A 21,366-nucleotide genomic window follows, 5' to 3' on the forward strand; every position below is an offset into this window, starting at 1 on the left:
GAAAAAAATTTGCACATCTTAAATGAATACCTCAAGTGCAGCAACAGGACAGGAGGATGCCAGATATAAATCCTGCGCCAGATTAAAATCACTAGTAAACATGGCAAGATGTCCTGCTAAAAGGTTGTGGTCTTCTATTCCCTGTAAAAAGATGTAATAGGTGCAAAAGTAGTCCAGAAGAAAAAAAAAGTATCGTTGTAAGTAACATAATCTAGTAAGTACAGTAAAACAAAATACCCTTACATTTCCCAACCATGTGTATTGGATTCTACAAGCCAGAAAACAGCTCTCTCTCACTATCTTATTGTAGCTCAAAGCCACTACAGCTAACACTGTCTAAAATCAACAATTTGCAGAAGTACATTTTTAAGGTACTATTTCATGCTCACTTTTAGATGTATAATTGCCATCTGTTGTTTGGGGTTTTTTAAAATACTAATAGAGGTCTTAAACATTTTCTTAAAAATAACAAAGGAAAAAAGATGCCTGAGGCATGAATATATTCTGCTGCTTTCACGCAAAGGCAGAAAGGAATGTTGTACATTCCAGCAGAGACTAAAACCACTTCAAGAGAAAACCAAGCAAGAGTTACATGGTTTGGATACTTTTTCTTCTATGACTATTAACTCCCTTGAAAATAATTCACCTTCTATTAAAAAAAAACTCAACAAAACAAACAAAAAACAAACAACAAAATCCCCACAAAAATAAGAATTCAGTAATTCTTAAAGAAGAATGAAATCACCATGATTCCTATTTAAAAGGGACTTTACATTTTACCTTTATTTGCTCTAGTGACATCACCATCCCAGCATTACCAAATGTCCGATAAACACGTATGGCAAAATCCACCTCCATATGATGTAAGCAAGCTTTGGCCAGCTCATTCCAACGAGACTGGTCATTCAGAAGTCTGCACACCTCCCATGCTTCAGAAAACCTACAGAAGGTAAAATGTATTTAAAAGTAGTATTATTCGTACCTAAAATTTGCTCTCAACGCTTTTTTTTCCTTAATACTATGGTAGGGAAAACATAAAAAGCATTTACTTCTAAGCCATGGAGACAGAGATGTGTCAGGAAGAAAACAGAAATTCAAATGTGTAGTTTACAGTTCTGGTTCTCCTGTTTCTACCACACTTTTTTGGGAAACCATCTGTTTTCCCTATTCTGGCATTCTTTCCATTACACTGATTTTGTACTGCTTCATTATGGTGGGAGGGGAATATGTAAGAAGCACCTTCGCCCCATTTTGGAAGAGTCACTGGCATAGAACCTCGAATCAATCTTGAAAAAAATTACTTCAGCTTTTACTTGACCGTGGAAAAACAAATAAAGCACCACTGGGTCACTTACTTTGTTTGGTCTGCATAGACAGCTACGTGGACACATGGATCAATCTAATTTGTCAATATTCAGCAAGACATTTTTAAATCACCAGGATATGCTGTATTGAGCTACAAGCACAGAAGAAAACATTTAAAACGCAGATGTACCTTTTCAACATTAAAGTCTGAGTAAGCATTTGTGTCAGCTCATTAGGTCCAAAGTCTTTCAAATTGCCAAGGAAACTGTGAGTGCTCAGATAGATATTGTTTGTTTTCCCACTTGGAGTTTGACAAGTTAATTCTCCATTATACAACAACAAAGGTTTATGGGAAAAGGGGACTTCCGTACCACCTGCCAAAATAATCTTTGATCCTAGATTCGAAGATGGGGAAGAAAAGACAACATCATTTAAAAAACCTGTACATGGAATAAAGTGTAGCAAGCAGTCACAGCTGAAATAATGTAGATTGGCAGGGCGTTAATTCACGGTCTCTAATTCTGGTAGTCACCATTTACTGTACAGTGCACATTTTTCAGTAAAGTAAATATACATAACTTAAATCTTCTAAACTAGTAAGGTCATTTTCCGAATGTTTGTAGATAAATTTCTTAATGTTTCTCTGTCACAAATATAGAAATAGCAATGATTACAATTTTGGTTAACAGTGTAAGTGAATACAAGTTTTGTCACCCTGATCCTAAGATTGTCTCATGAACATTTCAAAATACAGTTGAAGCATAATGTGTAAATTTCACATGAAAAAATATAATAGCAAGAAGTTTAGGGAGTTAAGACCAAAATACTTTATTGGAGCTTTACACAGAAACCTACAAAGTACCTAGTTTTCTATTCATCAGTTGCACTTCAAAACTTTTGTAGTACTACTTATATATATACAGTTATGAAAAATATTTAAGACAACTGAAGATTCAGAACATATTTTACTTAATTAACTAAAATAGTGAGTAAGTTTTAAAAAATATTTACAGTACCTTGAATGGCATTCTTATGAAAAACGTAAGTATACGCTTTATCATCATCAAAAGCAACAAAAACACCTTTATCCATTGGCCAGTTTTCCCACAGGATTCCTTTAATAGTTGGCGAGAAGTTTGGAATCTCATATAATCTATCATTTACCTACAAATAATGCAAAAGTAAAATTACTAGCAAGTGACTAAGGAGACAAACTAAATATTCATCATGGCTATGATTAAAGAATATAAATAATGCAGAAATATGAAAATTGTATTAAGAAAAAAATTTTATACAACCAGTGACTCTGAATAACATGATAGTTAAATTCAGAAGGAAAGTAAACGGAGAAAATGCACATTATCTGAATTTTATTTACTTTCTCAGAAAAAAGGTTTGGGGACAGGCAGTGAAATTGGCAGTGCTTGTTAACAGGCTAAAATATCTCTATTTGAATACAGAAGCACATACATTTCTGAAAAATACTGATCAGGAATTTAGTATAATGAAATCGTCCTGATCTAATATGACAGATTTTATTCCCTTACATTACAATTAAGTTATCTTCAAGCCTCCATGACTATTTCTTGTACCCGCATATGTGTTGGAGTGAAAAAAGCTTCATCATTCTGTATTAAAAACCACTATACAGTTGAAGAGCCTGCCTGTAAATACAACTATATGGATAACCCACACTAACTTACTGGACAATAGACAAAGCCATCACTTTTGTCATCTATGAAAGCCAATCTGGTACCATTGGGATCTGGAAAAATTTTTCTCACACTGACAGGATGCCGATATTCATTCACATATTGCCAGTCTTCAATGTAAAAATAATGAATAACTCCAGTCTGATGAGAAATAACAGAAAAAAATAATAATAACATCAGTAAGTGGCAAGTGGATAATTAACTTCATTGTAGTTTCTCTCATCTTAAGAGTGTTGAGCAAGGAGAGTTTTTATAGAAAAATACTTCTGGGTGTTTTTTTGGCTTCCTTCTTCATTAACAGCTGGTTTTGGGCAGGATAGGAAGACTTGAGGCTTTTCGTGGGGTGGGGAAATAAGTTGGAGGTTTGAGGGATTTTCTATTGTTTTTGTTCTCTCGCTCTGCTTTGTGGACACAAACTGTATTTACTGTGCAGTTCTCTGAACAGGGGAAATGCCTGCCTCATTCATAAGAGCAAGTTAACCTTCAAAGAAAGCTGAAAAATCTACATCCAAGGAAGAACCACACATTCTTAAGAACAGATGTACCTAATGCAGGGGCCAAAAGCAATCAAACAGATTTGAGATTAATAGTGTATTTCAACCAGTGTCGCACAAAGAACACTGGAAGTAAAAGGTGGCTTTTGAAGACAATTGTAAAATTTGCACAGATCAAATTGATCAGTTGCGAATTTAGTACTTCAAATTTATCAGTACCAATTTAGGTACTGAGGAGGTGGGAAAGCCCTCAACTGCTCCACACCACTCAAATTATTAAACCAGTGATAACGCCAGAGACAGTGATTCTGTCTTTCTTCTGGTAGGTCAGTACATCAGTCTGTGTCACAAACAGCACAATACTACAATGCCAAATGTGCCCTGTAGTCCCAGTGCCAGAAGACATTAAAAGGAAAGAAACTACGCCTCATGCATAGGAAAATCTCTGGAAAAATTCCAGAAGTATGTTCACATCCTTCTTCAGTGACCTCCTAATTCCCATCTTTGTTGAAAAACCTAAAAAAAATTATCTTCGGGCAAAGGCTTCAATAGTAAGTCAAGACTTCTGTTCATGCTATCATAATTGTTTACCTCAGTACCTTTTTGCTCACATCTATCACATTACCACCTAAATCAACAAATTTGAAGGCAAGTGCTATGTTCTTTCTTATATCTGGAAGACAGTTTGATTGCCAACCTTCTCACTAAGGCAGCAGAATTAAATTCTGCTATTAAAATCAGTGTTTTGCAACACACATTAGTAAAAGCAAAACTTAACCTTGCTGCCAATGTGTCTCATACAAATGTAACAGTAAAGGAAGTTGGATGCAATTTTGACTGTATTTGTATGAAGTTCTTGCGCAGAAAATAATCCACTGTGAACTTCTCAGAAGCACATTTCTTTTGCTAAAAGTATGAGTAATAATCCAAATAATTCAGATAGAAATATACTCCATCTAAAAAGGTCTTTAAAAACAGAAGTAATACTCACATCTGTACCATATATGAGGAAGTCACTAGTTAAAGCATGACACAAAATTCGGTATTTATCATCATCTGCTGGAAACAGTCGAGTTTCTCGTTCCTCCTGAGCATCCAAACCTTCATTTTCTATCTAAATATAAAGAATAGAATGAAATGAAAAAATCCACTGTCAACAATGAGGTATGATAGTTTTGCCTGTATCAAACTGTAAGGAAATGAGATGAAAACAAACTTGTGCGTGAGCAGCATCCCTTAAAAACCCAGCATCTGCTTCTGTCACACTCCTACAGAGACTTTTAAAATAAAACTTTTAAGTAGTTCACAAGAAAACACTTTTTCTTCACCTGTTCTAGACTAGGTTGCGTTTCTAAAGTCTGCAGGAGCTCAGCTTTATATTTTAATTAGGCAGCAAAAAAAAATCTAAAGAATTTTAAACGTTTCACTCCATTAACTAAAGAGCATGCCATTTTGTCTCATTTCTAAAATTACATTAAATTGTTCAGCTTAGATCACATCAGTTCATGACTCCAAATTGCCAGAGCTCTTACCATATGCAACTGGACTTTACCCTCAAAAAGAGCAGCAGCATAATCAGCATTAAGGTGCATACTTGCTACTGTCCCCAGGTACTCCACATCTTTAAGCTTTTTTACATCTAAAGAATTCAGAGGAAAAAAAAGGTAAAAATATTTTGATTTTGTATAAGTGTTCACTTATCATTTAGATTTGCAGCTCAACAATCAGATGTGAAAAACAACTAAGCAGAGAGGGGACAAGTCACATATAAAGAAACTTTCTTCTTGGCAGTCAGAGAACAGGGTGGAAAGTACAAGAGAAACTTTTCCTACACAATTTTGACTAGTATTCTTACAGTTTTGATTAATTTGTTATTAGTCAAGAAAGATGAGCTTAGAGAGACATGAAAGCTTTAAATCTACTGTCCAAAATTTGGACATAACATAACTAATTTTACCATATCCCATGAAAACAACATCAACATCTACTAAACTGAGAATTTAAACCCTCTGATCATTTAGCTCCTATGTACTTTGCCAAACTTAGTATTTAAAGACATGGTCAAATAACGTCTCAAAAGCTTAAATCCTTAATTAGTTAACAAAATGATCAGAAAAAAAAACAAAAAAGAAGCATTCTACATTTCATTACCAATACCTTGAATCTGAAGTTTTATTTCTATTATTTTCAATGCCTTGTCATAACTGCTTCAGTTTGTGAAGATCATTGTGTGGTCCTAAAAGGACCATATGGAAATTCAAGATGTTATTATTCAATGTGGAATGTCCAGAACTGCTAAACACAATACTGAATTCATAAAATAAGACACAATGATGCAGTAGTTTTAAGAGAACTAAATTTATGCTTACTATTCTCTCCAAGTGCATAAAACCAAGCCCGATTGTTCATTCCTACAGCCAAATGATAAACACCAATAGCAACAAAACTGGGCTCTACTTCAACAGAGATTGTGACTGGTAGCTCCTGTAAGAAAACAAAACAAAACAACATAGTTTTCATCCACTATTAATACTTACTTCACTTATTTCTAAATGAAGTTTAAAAGGAAGAGGTTATCATACTCTCTCCACATGATTGGCTATAGTAACTTCAAGAAGAGAAGTGAGGTATGCAATCCGGGTACTGCAAACATCTCCAAGGATTGGAAGCTTTGTCAAGAAAACATGGAGGGATCCTCTTCGTGTAGATACTGCCAACAACTGTCCATCATCTGTCCAAGACAGCTGATCTACACCTAAAACATTCACAAGGTTTTGTAAAAAAAAAAAAAAAAAAGAAAAAAAAAATCCTTTCTTTAACTACTGAAAATGGTAGGAATTCATACATAGAAATGTATGTACTAATGTACTCATAAAAAATTAATTTAATTCCAAGATTAACTGAAATCACTCAAACCTAACCCATAATTCACTAATTTAGCATTTTCCTAAGAGTGAAGACTTGACAATAAGTGAAGCATTTACAGACACTACAAGAGGAGATAACGGTGGTAATTCATTACCCAAGAACATAGTCTTGTAACAATGTTCTGGAAGCCACAGGCACAAATCCTGTATATCAGTATAAGAACAGATTAAATATCACACATCAGTACAGGAAATGCTGAAAAGTATTAAAAAACCCACCAAAATAAAGGAAAGTAGTTAAGTATATTATTTTAATAATCTGAAAACACTGTACTACAATTACAGATTCAAACCCCCCCCCCAAAAACACCACCTGATCAATTATTCTGAGAGCTGTACTTCTCTATACTTTGAACAGATAAAATAAAATATGTTCCCATTTTGCTATGGGTCACCTAATAAATACAAGTTGGGCAAGAAGGAATTTATGACAAATTCTATATTACACAGTTTTCCCAACAACAATACTTTCACTCATGTAAACAGAGTAACCATCAAAATTTTGTTTCACTGAATTTGTAAAATTTTCTATCCTCATGGAGACTGTTAACATACCTTTGTTTTCATCATCCAAGTTTATTATAGCATACATTTCTCTCAGGTCTGACAGATCATGGATTTTAATGCTAAAACAAAAATAAACAGATATTCTCACTAAAATAAATCTCAGTCATCATAAACTGGAATAAATCCAATCCAACCAAGACAGCCTAACAGAGCAAAAAATAGAGTGCAAATGCAAAATGCCTTCCATTTCCTCAAGAGCAACATGCACTCATTGTTATCCATCACTCTAAATAGTATATCACTATCAATGTACAAAACGATTTGCTTACAGAACTAAAATTTGAGGAAAAGGCACAAATCCAACTCGAAAGAATTCAAGGGTCGGAAACACACACTATTACTCCCTTTTGACCTGTCACAATACAGATTAGGTTAAAAACACTTTCCTGATGAATAAACACTGCTTGAAACAAATACAAAAGCTAGCTTTCAATCCTGCTTCCCATAAGAAGAGACAGAGTGAGAGTTTACTTATGCTGTCATGATACTCAACATATGCTAAGGAACTCCTTGAAAAAATAGTACTTATTGTACAATAGCTGAAGTGCTTGAAGTTGCACCATGTTTTGCTCGTAGTTATACCACTCTTGACATGCAAGTGTCATACACAGAACTGAGGGCAGACAAAACAATCTGACTCCTACCATCACTCAGCTCCTGTTTTGCTGAAGAATTCAGATGCCACAGAATCAGAGAGTAGCAGACGAGGAGCTAAAGGAGATACTTTATCATATGCACAACATATTTTGGAAAAGCTCACAGTCTCTTTAGCTACTTTTTTCCTCAACTGCTTACATATTTATACTTTGGTCTAGATTGCAGATATGACCAAACACCAGGGAGGAGGATAGCAGGATATCAGCACACTCAGTACAGCTTTAAATAGTTCTCCTATTGCTAAGCAGATGTTTCTGTCCAATCAATAAATGATACTAAAGAAATCTGGACATTTTTGTAGCCAAGTAACAGAGTAGAAAAAGAATCAAAAGGAATAATCTATACTAAAGTGGGTTTGTTTGTTTGTTTGTTTGCAATTAATTACAATGAAGTTAATTACAACTGCAGAGATTTTGGTCAAAATTAGCTTCTCCTATCTTCAGGCAGAGAGGTAGTTCTACAGAGCAGTTACTCTCCTCTCTGCGCTGACTTCGGGAGCCTTGAAGCCTTAGGGAGCCTAGCTTTAATGCTTAACAGCTACAGTTACGCGAGATCATTCTTTATGTTTAAAACTACCACTTACCAATTGTCTCCACATGATGCAGCTTTGTTTAATGACTGTGATATAGCAATGCTGCTTAGATTATCCTTATGATTATGAGCTTGAAAGATTTCTTGACCTATCTCACGAATGTGCGTAGAAATGACTACAAAACACCCTCGTGAGAAACCAATCATAATGTAGCCATCACCATACCTGTTACAAAAAAAGCAACCATTAAGAGATCTATTTATGTAATACGCAAAATGCATTTTCTTTCAGACTACTGGATAACTGTCAATGCCTCCGTTTAATAAGAAAAATAATCAAATGATGGGAATTTATATTGTAATGTAAAACAACATAGTATAAAATAGATTATGGGAAAAACAACCAAAGATTCTTAAAGGACAAAACCATGTTTGTGCCCAGAGTTCAATCATAAGTCATCTTTATTCTCTCTTCTACATTCTGTAACACCACTTTACTTTCAGCAAGCTGCATACATGACAGTGATGCCAGGAGAAAGATCTCTAGTATCTTTATTGGAATAAGCATGACAGAAGATGGAAACTTCAAGGTTCTGGCTGACTTGCTTCCATCAAAACTACTGTAAAAATAATAATGCCAGTCACTGTGACCTCAAGGCATACTACTACAAACACAGCGGAAGCACCAAAGCTACAATTTATATTTGTGAATAGGTAGCCTGTTTACTTTTCATAGTGTCAAGTAGAAATAATGAGGTTATGGCAGAAATAGTTACAGCATGTAAGGATGAATTCTAACAGTATCTTATCAGCTTAGTTGCAAAAAAATCATCGCAAGTGAAACAGCCCAGGTATGCCTTGTTAGCCATGTGCTCATAAATTAATAAGTATATAGCTACAGGTTTTCTTACACAGTTGTAGTGTAAAGCGATAATGTCATTTCCATGTTGACTGAACAGGCATTAAAAGACAGAGTGTCATGATTCAAAGATATAGAAACAGTACCGTTACTGTTTGGGTACAGAGTTGAAGCTTCTACCTTGGGATTTCTTCAAAGGAACGTTACCAATTGGATTACATAGCAGGGAGGCTACAAGAATTTTGCACAACTTTGTAAACCAACAAACTAGCTGAAGGATACAACTCCACCTCTAGCTCTTTCTCTAGCTCTCTTACTCATCAAAACAGAAAACAACCTGTAAAACTCCCAGTTTAATCTACTGGGCATACCAACAATGATTACATTTTTATATACTGATTTTATAGCCATTGAATTGCCAAGTAAAACAATTACAAAATGTAGACTTATTTGTGTTTGGAAAAGAATTATTAAAAAGCCTACAATAGGTCCAAGAAAAATTCAGTGTAAGCAAGGGATATATGGTTTCATTTCCAGCATTTATCAGAACTGTTGGGAAAATCTTCAGCTTGTTAATACTAGAATGCTTCATTAAGAATGTTCTGCTCACCATCTGTAGGTTACAATACTGCCATAAGGCTGCTGAAATTTCAGATCAATCGGGTTATCAGGATCATTCAAATTAAAAAGAAAGAGAGTCTTCTTGCCGACCACTACACTTACCTGCCAATGAATGAAAAGAAAAATTAACTTGATAAGAATGGCATCACTTTAAAATAAGGCCCTACATCTTCACTAAAAGTTGAGACTTAGGACTTTCAATAATCCTTAAGAATCCCATGGATCTGAATTCTGAATCTTTATCAACAGTAGAAGAAATTTTCAGGATATTCCCCTTGTGAGCCAGTGGTTCACAGATCTAAATGCAAGCCCAGAAGAACCCACATCTCAACTTCAAGACTTTTCCCTACAGAAGCATTAAGTCAGCTGTTTCCTCAGAGGAAAAAGCAGCAGGTCACATGGAGTTACCCTGTTGGACTACTTTCACTTTAACTACAATGGGGTTTTTGATCCACAGAATTTTATCTGGGAGGTTGAAGGGAAAACTGTCACAACACTGCTATTTCAAGTAACTTGTTGAGATTTTAAAGACAGAAAGACCATTCCAAAAGAAACAACTCGCTCAGTATATATTAAACACGCAGTGTTTACAGTTTAGTATCAGTCTAGGTGAATGAATTTTATTTGAAGAATCCCATAGGAATGCTGGACTTCACAGTGGAAGATAGGTTGAACTTTGATTTTTTTTTTTTTTTTAAGATTATTTTTGTTATTAGAGTGTGTGTTGTTGTCAGGCAAGAGGAAAACATTAATTTTAGAAAAAGCAAGGAAGAGCAGCTTGCTTCACCTTATTTTTTGACAAAGATACTCTGAAGGGCTATTTACAAATTTACATTACCTTCTGTTCCAGCTTTCCCTGTCTAAAAATGAGACAATGGTTTATTCCTACAATAAAAGCTGGAAGAATGAAATACATAGCTGGTATTTTCAAACTGAGAAAAAAACACATATATTGACCTACAAATCCATTAATCTAGAATTACAAACTCAAATCCTAACCTATAACTCCTAAAGTTTCCCCAAATATAAAAACTATATTTTCTGCCTTTTAAAACAGTTTGCTTATAATTCCATTGCAGCTTGATGATGAAGTATTTAAGAAATACTATTTCTTAAACTCTTCTAAGAAATCTCAGGAATTATCGTATGTTGCAGGGAAAGACGTTACCTCTAGTATTACTTATTTTGATCCAACTTGCAGGTTTTTTTTTTCCCTAATGTCATAACTAACAGGCTGGAAGTGATCGTTATCAAGCCAAGCCACCCCCCACAACAACAGACACCTTGGCATGAATGCTATGTGGCTTAGAGCTGCTGACGGACCATCCAAGCACAAACACCAAGAACTACAGAATTACAGAATGTTCCTTAACATTTTACAGCAAACTTGAGAGCTGTAATAAAAACCCTGTGAAGCCTAGGCTATTGCATGCTTCAGGAAGCAGCAGAAGAAATCATGGCTGAAGTCCTCAGCTCCTGTATTTTCAAAATCTCTGTTAATTACATTTCCCTAGGAATCAGAAAACATTTCACTCCATGCAGAGAGGCAAAAAATTCCTACAGGTCCTTGTCAATGTAAACATGGGGAAAATTTTTTTCTTAACACCTATACTCCACAGATTAAATCTGACTGTGAGAATTTAATTACATTGTATAGATCTGGACAAATTCTGACACTGTACCACCTTTCTATCCATGGACTTTCTATGTCTTGTCTTGGTATTTCATTGCTGATCCTTTAACCATATGCTCTGCTAATAGTTATCTTTACCCCAGTTCTCTGTACTTCATCATTTACTGATCTGATGGACATTGAATCATTCAAGAAAGATGAAGACAACAGTGACACTGTAGCCATTTAAACCGACAGGATAATGCTCATACCAGAAGACTGACACTGGGGCTTTTAGCCTCACTGATGCTGGGGTTTGCATAAGATGAAAACCTAGACAGAAGTGATGTGTTCCCAAAAACAGCTGAAAATCTGCCCTCTGAAAGGCAGCTCCTCTGCAATTTTGACAGTCCTGCTCCATTTCCATCTGCCACATTGCAGATACTGTTCTGTATTTATATTGTATGTACTTCAAGTCCCTGCACACCTCTCCGTCTATTATGTTAACTACCACTGCAAAACTGCTCTGTTATCTGTCATATTGCTTATCGTTGCACTTTTCATGAATATAACCTTAATGAACAAAGGGGTATGGCTTTACTTTAAAGGAACGTTTTGGAAAATAAAAAAAATTATCTTCAACACCAAATTTTAAGTCAAGGAGGAACAAATTGCTTCCTGGCCCATATTGATTGCCAGCAGAAACCCTGAAACATCAGATTAACACTTTTTGCAGTAATTTGTATTGAATTCTTACTGTGCTTTCCCTGGTTGATATTCTTTCATCAGTCTTCATAACCGAGAACTGCATATCACTGGGATCTGAGCTCACTGAGGTCTGCAAGAAAGAAGTTCAGATTGAGAAATCAACAGTTAATGTAGCAAATACGAATGAAAAGTAATTGCGTTATTCCTGCCCTGTACATTTTAGTGTTAGAGATAGATAGAGTTGTTACTGCATTTAGTACCAAAACTAAGAAAAAAGCTGGAGAAAATGTGGCTTCAGTTTGGATCATAATGACACATTATCGTGGAATATACTAAAAAAGTATCTAGGAAACAGAAATACAAATCCAAATAGAGAAGGAAAGATCCAAATGAGGAAGAAGACTTTCAGGATGATATTATACAGACAGTACTAACTGAAGCTGTACAAACAAGGTCACTTCAATGCAAATTCATAGAAGGAAGACCAAGAATAAGTCATACAGGTTAAATACTTACAATGCACATTAATATGGACATACCTGATCTTGTTTAGTTAGTGATACCAATCTAGTTGCTTTTGTAGTTGATATGAGATTACAAAACCTCATAAACAAGACTTGCTTAGGACTCTGCTGTTTCATCTACGCTATTTTTACTACCTAAGAGCCAGCTAGTTTAAAGCACAGACTCACCCTAATAAATTTATTAGGGTATACTTCTCCAGTTGTGATCTTCAGACATAAAGATGGAAGCATATGAAATGAACTATGAAAGATTTGTTCTTTGATAATCTTGAGTAAAACACTGTTCATTAAAGTTTAAAGAGTGAATTATATTCATCTGCATATTATGCAGTAACTGTCATTGCTCAGAAGGACTATGATGTATGTAAACAAACAGAATGCTTGGTTATTTAATCTGAGTATACTTGGAGGAAGCACTGGGATCAGCCTCTCAATGCAGTGAAGGTCCAGCCTAGGAATAATCCCTGCAGATAAGAGGCAAGATCTTTCTTTAACCAATCTAAAGCAAAACTAACACTAAAAGTACTTCCTGGAGACCTTATAAACAATCATGTGAGAGCTGTCCTCCGCTGCTACTGGGGAAGTCAACCTAAGACTGCACTTATAGGATCCTCTTGTAACAGATAGAGGTCAGGATCAAGGATGACAGAAGCATTTTTAGGCAGGACCACAGCAGAACTGCAGAGACTCTAGTATCATAAATCACGTCGCATAACACAGAGGCTCAGATGTTTAGATATGCCCTCATCCTACATGAGGTTTCCCAAAGGCTCCTTGTTCTTGAAAGCAGAGGGACTGAAAAGGCTTAAACTCCCACAGGTCCCAGCTTTCACAGGAACCAGGAGTATTAATGTATGCCTTAAAATCAAATGAGGGTTATAAATACTACCTGTCTTATAGTATCCCCTTCCTGATTGCTTATAGTAATCATTTTGTCTTCACCGCCCAGAGCCAGAAGGTTTTCAGTACTCCAACAACCACAAGTAATCCGCTTAGTGTGCTTACCTGAAAAAGAAAGAAACCTATACAACACAAATGAACACAACCATACAACCATCCAGGATGGAAATATGCTTTATTTGGCTATTCAAACAAATTGTCAGTAATTTTTTTTTTAATAAAATCTTCTACTCCCAGATGGAAGTCTTTTGACCTTATATGAACTTGCACAGCCCCTGTTCTTCCATTTATTTGCATCAAATTTCTGGGGACTGTGCTATATCCTTAATGTTTCTGCCCAGAGGTAATTCAAAGCAGGCAAGAAAAAGTAACTTAGCAACAAGAACAACCACACAAATCCTTTTCAAGAAAGACAACACAAATCTCCCATGAGGCAGTATCAGGTATGTATGTATATTTTTAAATTACTATACTGTAAAAACACTCTGGTAAGTACAACAAAACAGAAGGTGCAAGGTAAGTGTGAGTACATCTTTGACTTGCATGTTCACATACAGAACTAAAAAGGAATCTAAGTATAATAGCAAAATTCTGCTATCACATGTGCAAGCTTAGTTTCAAACCAATGCATACCAAGAACAGGAATCTTGCGAGAAGTCTGACGATTATATATAAGTAAGTTTCCCTTTGTTGTTCCAACAGCAAGTAAAGTTCCAACTCGAGACCATAATAAGAAAGACATTGCATCCCTAAAATGAAGAAAAATTTTACTTTGTATACTAGAGATTTCTTTAATGTACCTACATATAAAAATATATTGCTTATTTGTTTTGAAGTTCTATGGAATCACACAGACCAAGCAGAATTTTTAAATTAAACAAATGTTCTCTACAACAAGTACCAGAATTATTTAAGTGTGCATGAAACAGTCAAAGTAATAAAAAGTTGTATGAGGTAACTTAATAAAACTTGTGCAAATGTGTCTGCAAGCATCAACGGTCTTTGATGAAATCATGTTGATTTGGCCAAATATGCAGCTTTAAACAACACTCAGAGATACCATGAAGGTACGTGAAGTTTTCCAGTCACTTTCTCCACTGTTTTTTTGTACTTCAATAATCCTATGAATTCAGCCAACTCCAAGTGAATAGTCAATGTAATAATAAAAATAAGGAGCCATTTTAACTTGAAGTTTCAGATACATCAAGGCCTATTTTGGTGTACGCTATTTTAGGGGTACACAGATAAATACTATACATCACACTTTTAAAAAGCCTCTTAAACAAAACAGTTTTAATCAGAATTTTCTAATTAGTGCAGTTATTTTAATTAACGCCTCTCCCATCTTTTTAAATTTTACTGTAAGCATGCAATAGTAGTTTGAAACAAATTTCAGATGTTGGCACATGAGATGACCTCCTTTATATATTTGGTTTGCATGTGAGGGTTTTTATTTGTGCTTTTTTCATTTCAAAAAGAGGGGGATACCACAAAAGCCTGATTACTACACTGTTTATATGTCTTAGTGCTTATTCTGCTTAAGCAGTAACACTGTAACAAAAGAAGGATTAGGCACTTGAATTGTTATATACTGTTCTAGAGACTGCCTCCAGTAAGCAATTCACCTCAGATATTAGCGAGAAAGATCATGAAGGAACTGCAATAACTGCATACTCCATTCTGGTAAGTACCTTCTATGCTCTTTTTTGCTTGCATACTGGCAATTTACTCTTCTCCACAAAATATTTGTTCACACATGAAAATGAGGTACAATGTAGTCTGTTCCTTCACACATTATAACATGTATATATATCTTCATAAATTGTTTTGATTATATAAATAGCTATAGTTTAAAATTGACCTATGAAGAAAACCCAAACCCCTACTTGGGAAAACTTTAGCAAAAAAAGCATTTTTAATGCCAAAGTTGATGTATTCCACCAGAAAATAAGATTATAAACAAAAAAACATTATAACGTCTGTGCTAAAAATGCATATTGTTGATAATATGTAATAACTAATAATGACAAAAATGTAATGACTAAGAAATAACCAAGTAACCCACAAATACCTAAACAAGATGCCTATATAACGCTACATATAATAAATTAGACAGTAGGAAGAAGTAATCGCTTTAAATTTCTCATCTGTATGTACAATCATTTGCTTGTTTTGAAACTGTTTTCTAACATGTGACTTAACATTCTACCAATAAAATCTTCAAAACATAACTTCATTAAACCATGTATTGGTTAAGTCACTGTGTATTTTGTGCAAAGTGGCAATTCTTTCACTTTTTCAGGAGTGAAATAACTTGTACAGAAGTTATTTTTTGTTTCAGTACAGTTTAAGTTCAGTTTCAATGTACACATACAGGATACCAGGCTGTAACACATGGAAACATCCCGTAATCAAATATCCAACATTCCAACTGCATTTTACAAAACACAGGTGTACATGTCAATGGAAATATGGAATATTTCCATATTCCAGACATGGAGTTTTCAACCTAAATCTGGGAAAAAAGCACCCTCATAGAAACCAACATAATGCCCACACCCCAATTTTTCTAGCTGAACTGAGTTTTTTTCATTTAATGGATAAAACACTCCAATTTTGGTATCTTTGACTATTAAAAAACAAACATACAAACAAACAAAAAACAACCAACCAACCCCCCCCAAACATAGACAAAAGAAATTCAGAAATTAAGGGTTAAATCAGGAGTGTTTGTCTCAACTCAAGTAAATAAAGTAGCAGCAGTATTCAAAATTAGTTGTTTCTCTGCTCAGGTGAGTGCCCTAACAAACATGGGTCAGATTCCTTTCCACTCTCTTTCTTACAGACAGAATGTAGACAGGTTATGTAGAGTGCAATAGTTCAGTGGAATAGATTCAAAGAAGCTAAAAGTTTTACTGTTAATAGAACAATATGTAGGTCTCAGGATAGTTTTAAGTCTGTGGCCAAATTCAGAAAGAGAGGGATTTGAACCTTAAGAGTAGGATTGCCTTAGATATCTTCTCCCATCCTTACACCAGTCTGTTTTGTGAATAGCATTTTAGTCCCCTTCTAATTATAAGGGTAAAAAATCCTAGCACCACTAAAATCACTTTGCTTACTTTTAAGCTTTTACTTGTGTGAAATATATTGGAGAAAGTGTAGCCAGTGCAGATATACAAACAATTCACCCATCCTTGTTGCTATCACAAAGTGGAAACATTGAAGAGAAGTTCTCTGGGGACTCAGCACTGTTGACAGTTAAAAAAGAAACAAAACCCCTGCCAACCACAAAACCCTCACCCACAACAAACACTTCAAAACCATCAAATCATGCAAAAAAGAATTTAGCAACAAACTGTAGCATATTAGTTTAACAGTATATATGCTATGAAGAATCCAATAAAAAGATGACCTTTGCACTATATCCTCCACATCAAAAAGACACTGATCCAAGTCTTCAAATAAACACTTTAAAAAAGATTTTTCTTACCTCATGCCACTGTCTACTTGGCTTGTTTTGTTTGTGTTTGCATCCCACAGAAATATGGCACTAGATTTGTCTGTGATTATTGCTAAAGTATCTCCATCCTTATCCCAGTCCATAGCAACACAGTTACTGAAGAAAAAAAAAAAATGAAGACTTTCACTAATAATGTTAAAATATGTTTGCAAGTGTACAGAAACATCCAGAATTATTCAGCTGAAGTCCCTATCCATCCTTCTCCCTCCCAAGCAAATGTATGACAGATTGTAGATTTACCTGTAAAGTGTACTTTTACAGCAACTGCACCCTTACTCAAATCTCATTGAAATGATAGAGACTGAAAGGAAGGTCATGAAAAGAAGACTGCTACCTACATCCTAGTACTTGAAATACTGCCACCTTGATTTTCAAGAGACAGTGAAAATCCCCTATATCATGATATTTTGTTAGAGGCTATTCAGTGTTGGGATTATTTTTCCAATAGTTTAACAAGCATAATGAAGTTGGACAAGAAACCTATGCAGAAGCAGGAGAAACATCCACTTGCAAATAGTTCCCGGAATGAAGAGGACAGCAGACTTACCCACAAGTCTCTAGTGAATTGGAAACACTGTTGTTTACAACACTATTTTAAAGCACCATATACTGTAGACTAAGAACCGATACCATTTGACACCACTCTTTTCTTTCTAGATAAATAAGTTGATAGTTTCAGATTAAAAAGGTATCTCTGAAAAATTTCACTCTCATTACCACTCAAATGAAAATTCCTAATGTAAGCAATTTCAAAAGTGTTCTACTGAAACACACATAGCTATAAACTAATTCAGTAAGCCTTCAGTTCCAGTTTTTCCTGTCTTTCTTTTTAAAACTGTGCTGGGTTTATGTGTGTGGTGGGATTTTTGGTAGGAAGGGAGGGGGCTACAGCAGCGGCCCCTGTGAGAAGCTTCTGGAAGCTCCCCCAGCTCCAAGTCGGCCCCACCTCTGCACCAAGGCCGAGCCCCATCAGCTGCGCCTCTGAGATAATGTATTTAAGAAGGGACCTGGGAGGAAGAGTTGCAGCAACTGCATGAACACCAAGGTCAGTGGAGGAACTGAGAAAGAAAGGAGCGGGGAGGTGTGCTGGAGCAGAGACCCCCCTGTATCCTGTGGTGAGATGGCAGGGCGGCCCCCCCTGCCACCCACAGAGGTCTATGGTGGAGCAGACACTGACATACGGCCTGTGGGGGGGTCCCACACAGAAATTTAAGGTGATTGTGCCTGAAGGTGGCCAGGATCCTGTGGGGAAGAAGCAGCCCCCACTGTTGTAGTTTGGCGCTGGGAGGATTGCAGCATGTGGGGGTGTCCCATGCTGGAGCAGCTCGGGAAGGGCTGCATCCCGTGGGAGGGATTCCATTTGGAGAGTTTATGGAGGACTGTCTCCTGCGAGAGGGGGACCACGATGGAGCAGGGGGAGAAGTTCTAGAAGCTTCCTTCCCCAGCCCAAGATGGAAGAAGCGGCAGCACTCAATGCACCCCCCCCATTCCCTGCCCCTGTGCTGCTGGGGGAGGAGGTAGAGATATCGGGAGCAGAGCTGAGCCCGGGAAAAAGGGAGGGGTGGAGGGAAAATGTTTTCAAGATGTGGTAATACTTCTCACTGTCCTACTCTGTTTGTTAAGTGTTGTTGTTGTTAGCATCTGTAATAAATTTATGGGTTCTTTTTCTTCCCCTAACAAGTCTGTCTTTTGCCCACGACTGTAATGGGTGAGTCATTCCTTCCTGTCCTTATCTTGAATCCCGGGCTTTTACTTATTTTCTCCTTCTCAGCGCCTGGGGGGAAAGGGGGGAGTGAGTGGATGTGTGGTGCTCAGTTGCCCTCTGAGCTCAAACCACAACAGTTTCCCTGAAGGAAAGGATCACATCTGTCCATCAATATGGTAGTGCTATCAGTGTCCATCAGAAAGGTAGACTCCCCTTCACACCATCCTCACCAACCCATATGACAGTGGAGGAAACCCAGAGTCCAACACAAGCTCTGAAAAGAGTTCACCACTGATTCCACAGAGCTTTCCTCACTTTTGGCAGTTTGCTGGAAAGAATGAGCATTTACTATCCATTGTGCAAAACAGCAGTGCAGAATGAACTGGGCCATGGATACTACCAAGCAAGACTCTGACGTAGCCATCCTGAATTATAAATGGCACCTAACCAGAACAGGATTTTGAAATAAGACAGCAAGATGCGATGGTCAGTGAGATACAAGCGAGTTTGGTAAAGACAATGAGAATTGCACCTCTTGATTTGATGCAAGGTAGCAACTACCATGAACTGCAAAAACTGGATTTCTAGAGAGTTCTTGGGGAGCTGAGTGATTCTGGCTCATATCTACCAACTATACAGGGATATATAAGTCACATTCTAGAAATGGAAGTTAGACTTCCAGATTAAAGGCTTACAATTTTTTCCTTGACTAAGGGTTCCACCTGAATCAAAATTAATCAGGTCCTTAGAAACAGAATACAAAAATCAGGAATTTGCATGAGTACTTAGGCTAGGAGCAGGTAAAATACTAAAAAGAAACGAAGAGTACACAGATGAAACTATTGCTACATCAGGTAGTAATGGTGCCCAATTAAAGTAGATTTATAGAGCAATATGGTATGATGACCTGATATCACAGTGTTTGCACCTAGGGAGGTTTCTTCTGGGCCATATCTAGCCTGTTCCTATGTACTGAATGCCTTCTAGCAGTTAGACTGCATCTTCCAAAGCACACTACTTTTTAAATTTCATCTGGAAGAAATCCAGTTTGTACACTCCAACACCACTCTCTAGTGTTAACCAAAGTGTTATAAGAAGGAAAAACAGTGAGATACACTCTCAATATAAAGTAAAAATGTTAATTTATATATTATGCCAGCAACATCAAGAAAAGCACTAAACTGAAAGGGTATCTTTCTTCAGTAAGACTACGATAACAAATTACTAGAAAACCGAAAGCAGCGAGAATGCAGTTGTAATCAGCATGACGTGAATACGTTGTATACAATCTCATTATGTTCCTTCTTAATATGACAGATCTTCTCCTAACGTTTCAGTGAAGTAGACTGAGTTTATTACTAATAAAGAGTGTTTTGGGTAGGAGAACGTATTTTTCTGACTATCCTTGCTAGCTTACTATGAATTCAGCTTCTACTATCTCAGATTCCATACATGCTCACCAGTTTGTCTTCTTTTCCAGGTATGTTCATCAAAGATAGTATCTTTTCCTACAAATTTCTCACACTGTATAAGCACCTCAGCAGAAAAAAAGCATTTTTAAAGAAAACAACAAAGGAAATAATTTAAATCCATCTTAGTACCTACCTTGGTAAGCTGATTTCATTTTTCTTCTGACCATGACGATCAAAAATTGTCACAGCACGATCACCTCTAAAAAAGATTAACATATAGGATAATTCTCTTACTTCATCAGTGATTTATATGGACAAATACAATAAGTATTTGTAATCTTACCCTGTTACAGCAAGGAAATTTCCCAAAGTTTTCTGCCAAGCAAACTGCACAGGGGAACCAGACCAAGCTTTTTCTAACAGACTGAATACTTGCTGGGAGACAAAAAAAAAAAAAAAAAAGTGGGAAATTAGGAATCTTAATGTCATTAGCATGTAGCAATAAACAACTTCTTAACATGTTAGCAACTGTACCATGGAGTAAAAAAAAAAAAAAAAAAAGAAAAAAGAACTAAAGCACAACTTTTGAGTGTTTCTAATGCACCAAAGTACCAAAATTCCACAGAATAATCTTTTTGTTTGTGCTGGAAAAATTGAAGTTTCTGGTGCTGGGTGTCTGTGACTCTATCCCAACTATTTTTTTTTATCTTACAAAGTTACTGAAATAAAAAAATTGCATGAGACTGTCCCCTTCATGTCCAAAGACCAGAATGTTTAGTTCTCTAAATTTCATGGAAAAGTTTGGGACCAGAAAGCATTTTCAGTGTGTAAAACATAGAAGGCTCAACATCCAAGCTTTTAAAGATATGTAACTACTTTGTCCTCTCTGAATTGTTTGGTTTCAAAAGCTAAGACCTCAAAGCTACTGAACTATAAAAGGAGTTCTCAGCCTCCAGTTAAGAAAGTTTCCCAAATTCCTTTTCCTTGCACACTACCTACACAGATTTTTGTATAGCTTGGGTGTAAAACAACGCCCACAACTTTGTTTCACAGCTTGCTATAACGACCTCTTCCCTCCCACGTCATCAGATAAACACCAACACCTGGTGCCCACCAAATGCCTGGCAGGTTTACTCAATTCTTTGCCAAAGGCTCCCCATCCCTTCTTCTGGGTGAACATAAACTGAGGCATTCTTGAACGTAATTCACATTTTACTCACAAAAAGTGCAAAACTACAAGCACTACGTGCCACGAGCACAAAGAACATCTGACAATTATGTTTTATTTTGAAAAAAAACTTTAATAAAATCT

The 21,366-nt window shown here is 36.2% G+C and overlaps 1 protein-coding gene across 4 annotated transcripts in view; it reads right to left on the reverse strand.

Moving 5' to 3' along the window:
• Positions 1-21,366, reverse strand: part of WDR19 (WD repeat domain 19) — a 46,724-nt gene that overhangs the window by 24,865 nt on the left and 493 nt on the right. For 3 of the 4 annotated variants that reach the window (XR_006166995.1, XM_042807598.1, XM_042807597.1), the window contains exons 2-19: positions 20,398-20,489; positions 20,248-20,313; positions 16,908-17,033; positions 14,051-14,166; positions 13,407-13,522; positions 12,043-12,123; positions 9,663-9,775; positions 8,246-8,419; positions 6,994-7,064; positions 6,094-6,266; positions 5,881-5,995; positions 5,044-5,150; positions 4,503-4,625; positions 3,009-3,158; positions 2,322-2,469; positions 1,496-1,700; positions 781-940; positions 31-141 (exon numbers count right to left, since the gene is read on the reverse strand). Coding sequence is in view for 3 of the 4 variants with exons in the window: in XM_042807598.1 (XP_042663532.1) it covers positions 31-141; positions 781-940; positions 1,496-1,700; positions 2,322-2,469; positions 3,009-3,158; positions 4,503-4,625; positions 5,044-5,150; positions 5,881-5,995; positions 6,094-6,266; positions 6,994-7,064; positions 8,246-8,419; positions 9,663-9,775; positions 12,043-12,123; positions 13,407-13,522; positions 14,051-14,166; positions 16,908-17,033; positions 20,248-20,313; positions 20,398-20,489 (2,247 nt within the window). In the remaining variant the exon portion in view is untranslated. Of the gene's footprint in view, positions 1-30; positions 142-780; positions 941-1,495; positions 1,701-2,321; positions 2,470-3,008; positions 3,159-4,502; positions 4,626-5,043; positions 5,151-5,880; positions 5,996-6,093; positions 6,267-6,993; positions 7,065-8,245; positions 8,420-9,662; positions 9,776-12,042; positions 12,124-13,406; positions 13,523-14,050; positions 14,167-16,907; positions 17,034-20,247; positions 20,314-20,397; positions 20,490-21,366 lie in introns of those variants that run through there. The other variant, XM_042807599.1, reaches the window with a different exon arrangement.

The sequence above is a fragment of the Tyto alba genome, unplaced genomic scaffold (assembly GCF_018691265.1).
Source record: "Tyto alba isolate M040663 unplaced genomic scaffold, T.alba_DEE_v4.0 Super-Scaffold_6, whole genome shotgun sequence".
NCBI lineage: Eukaryota > Metazoa > Chordata > Aves > Strigiformes > Tytonidae > Tyto > Tyto alba.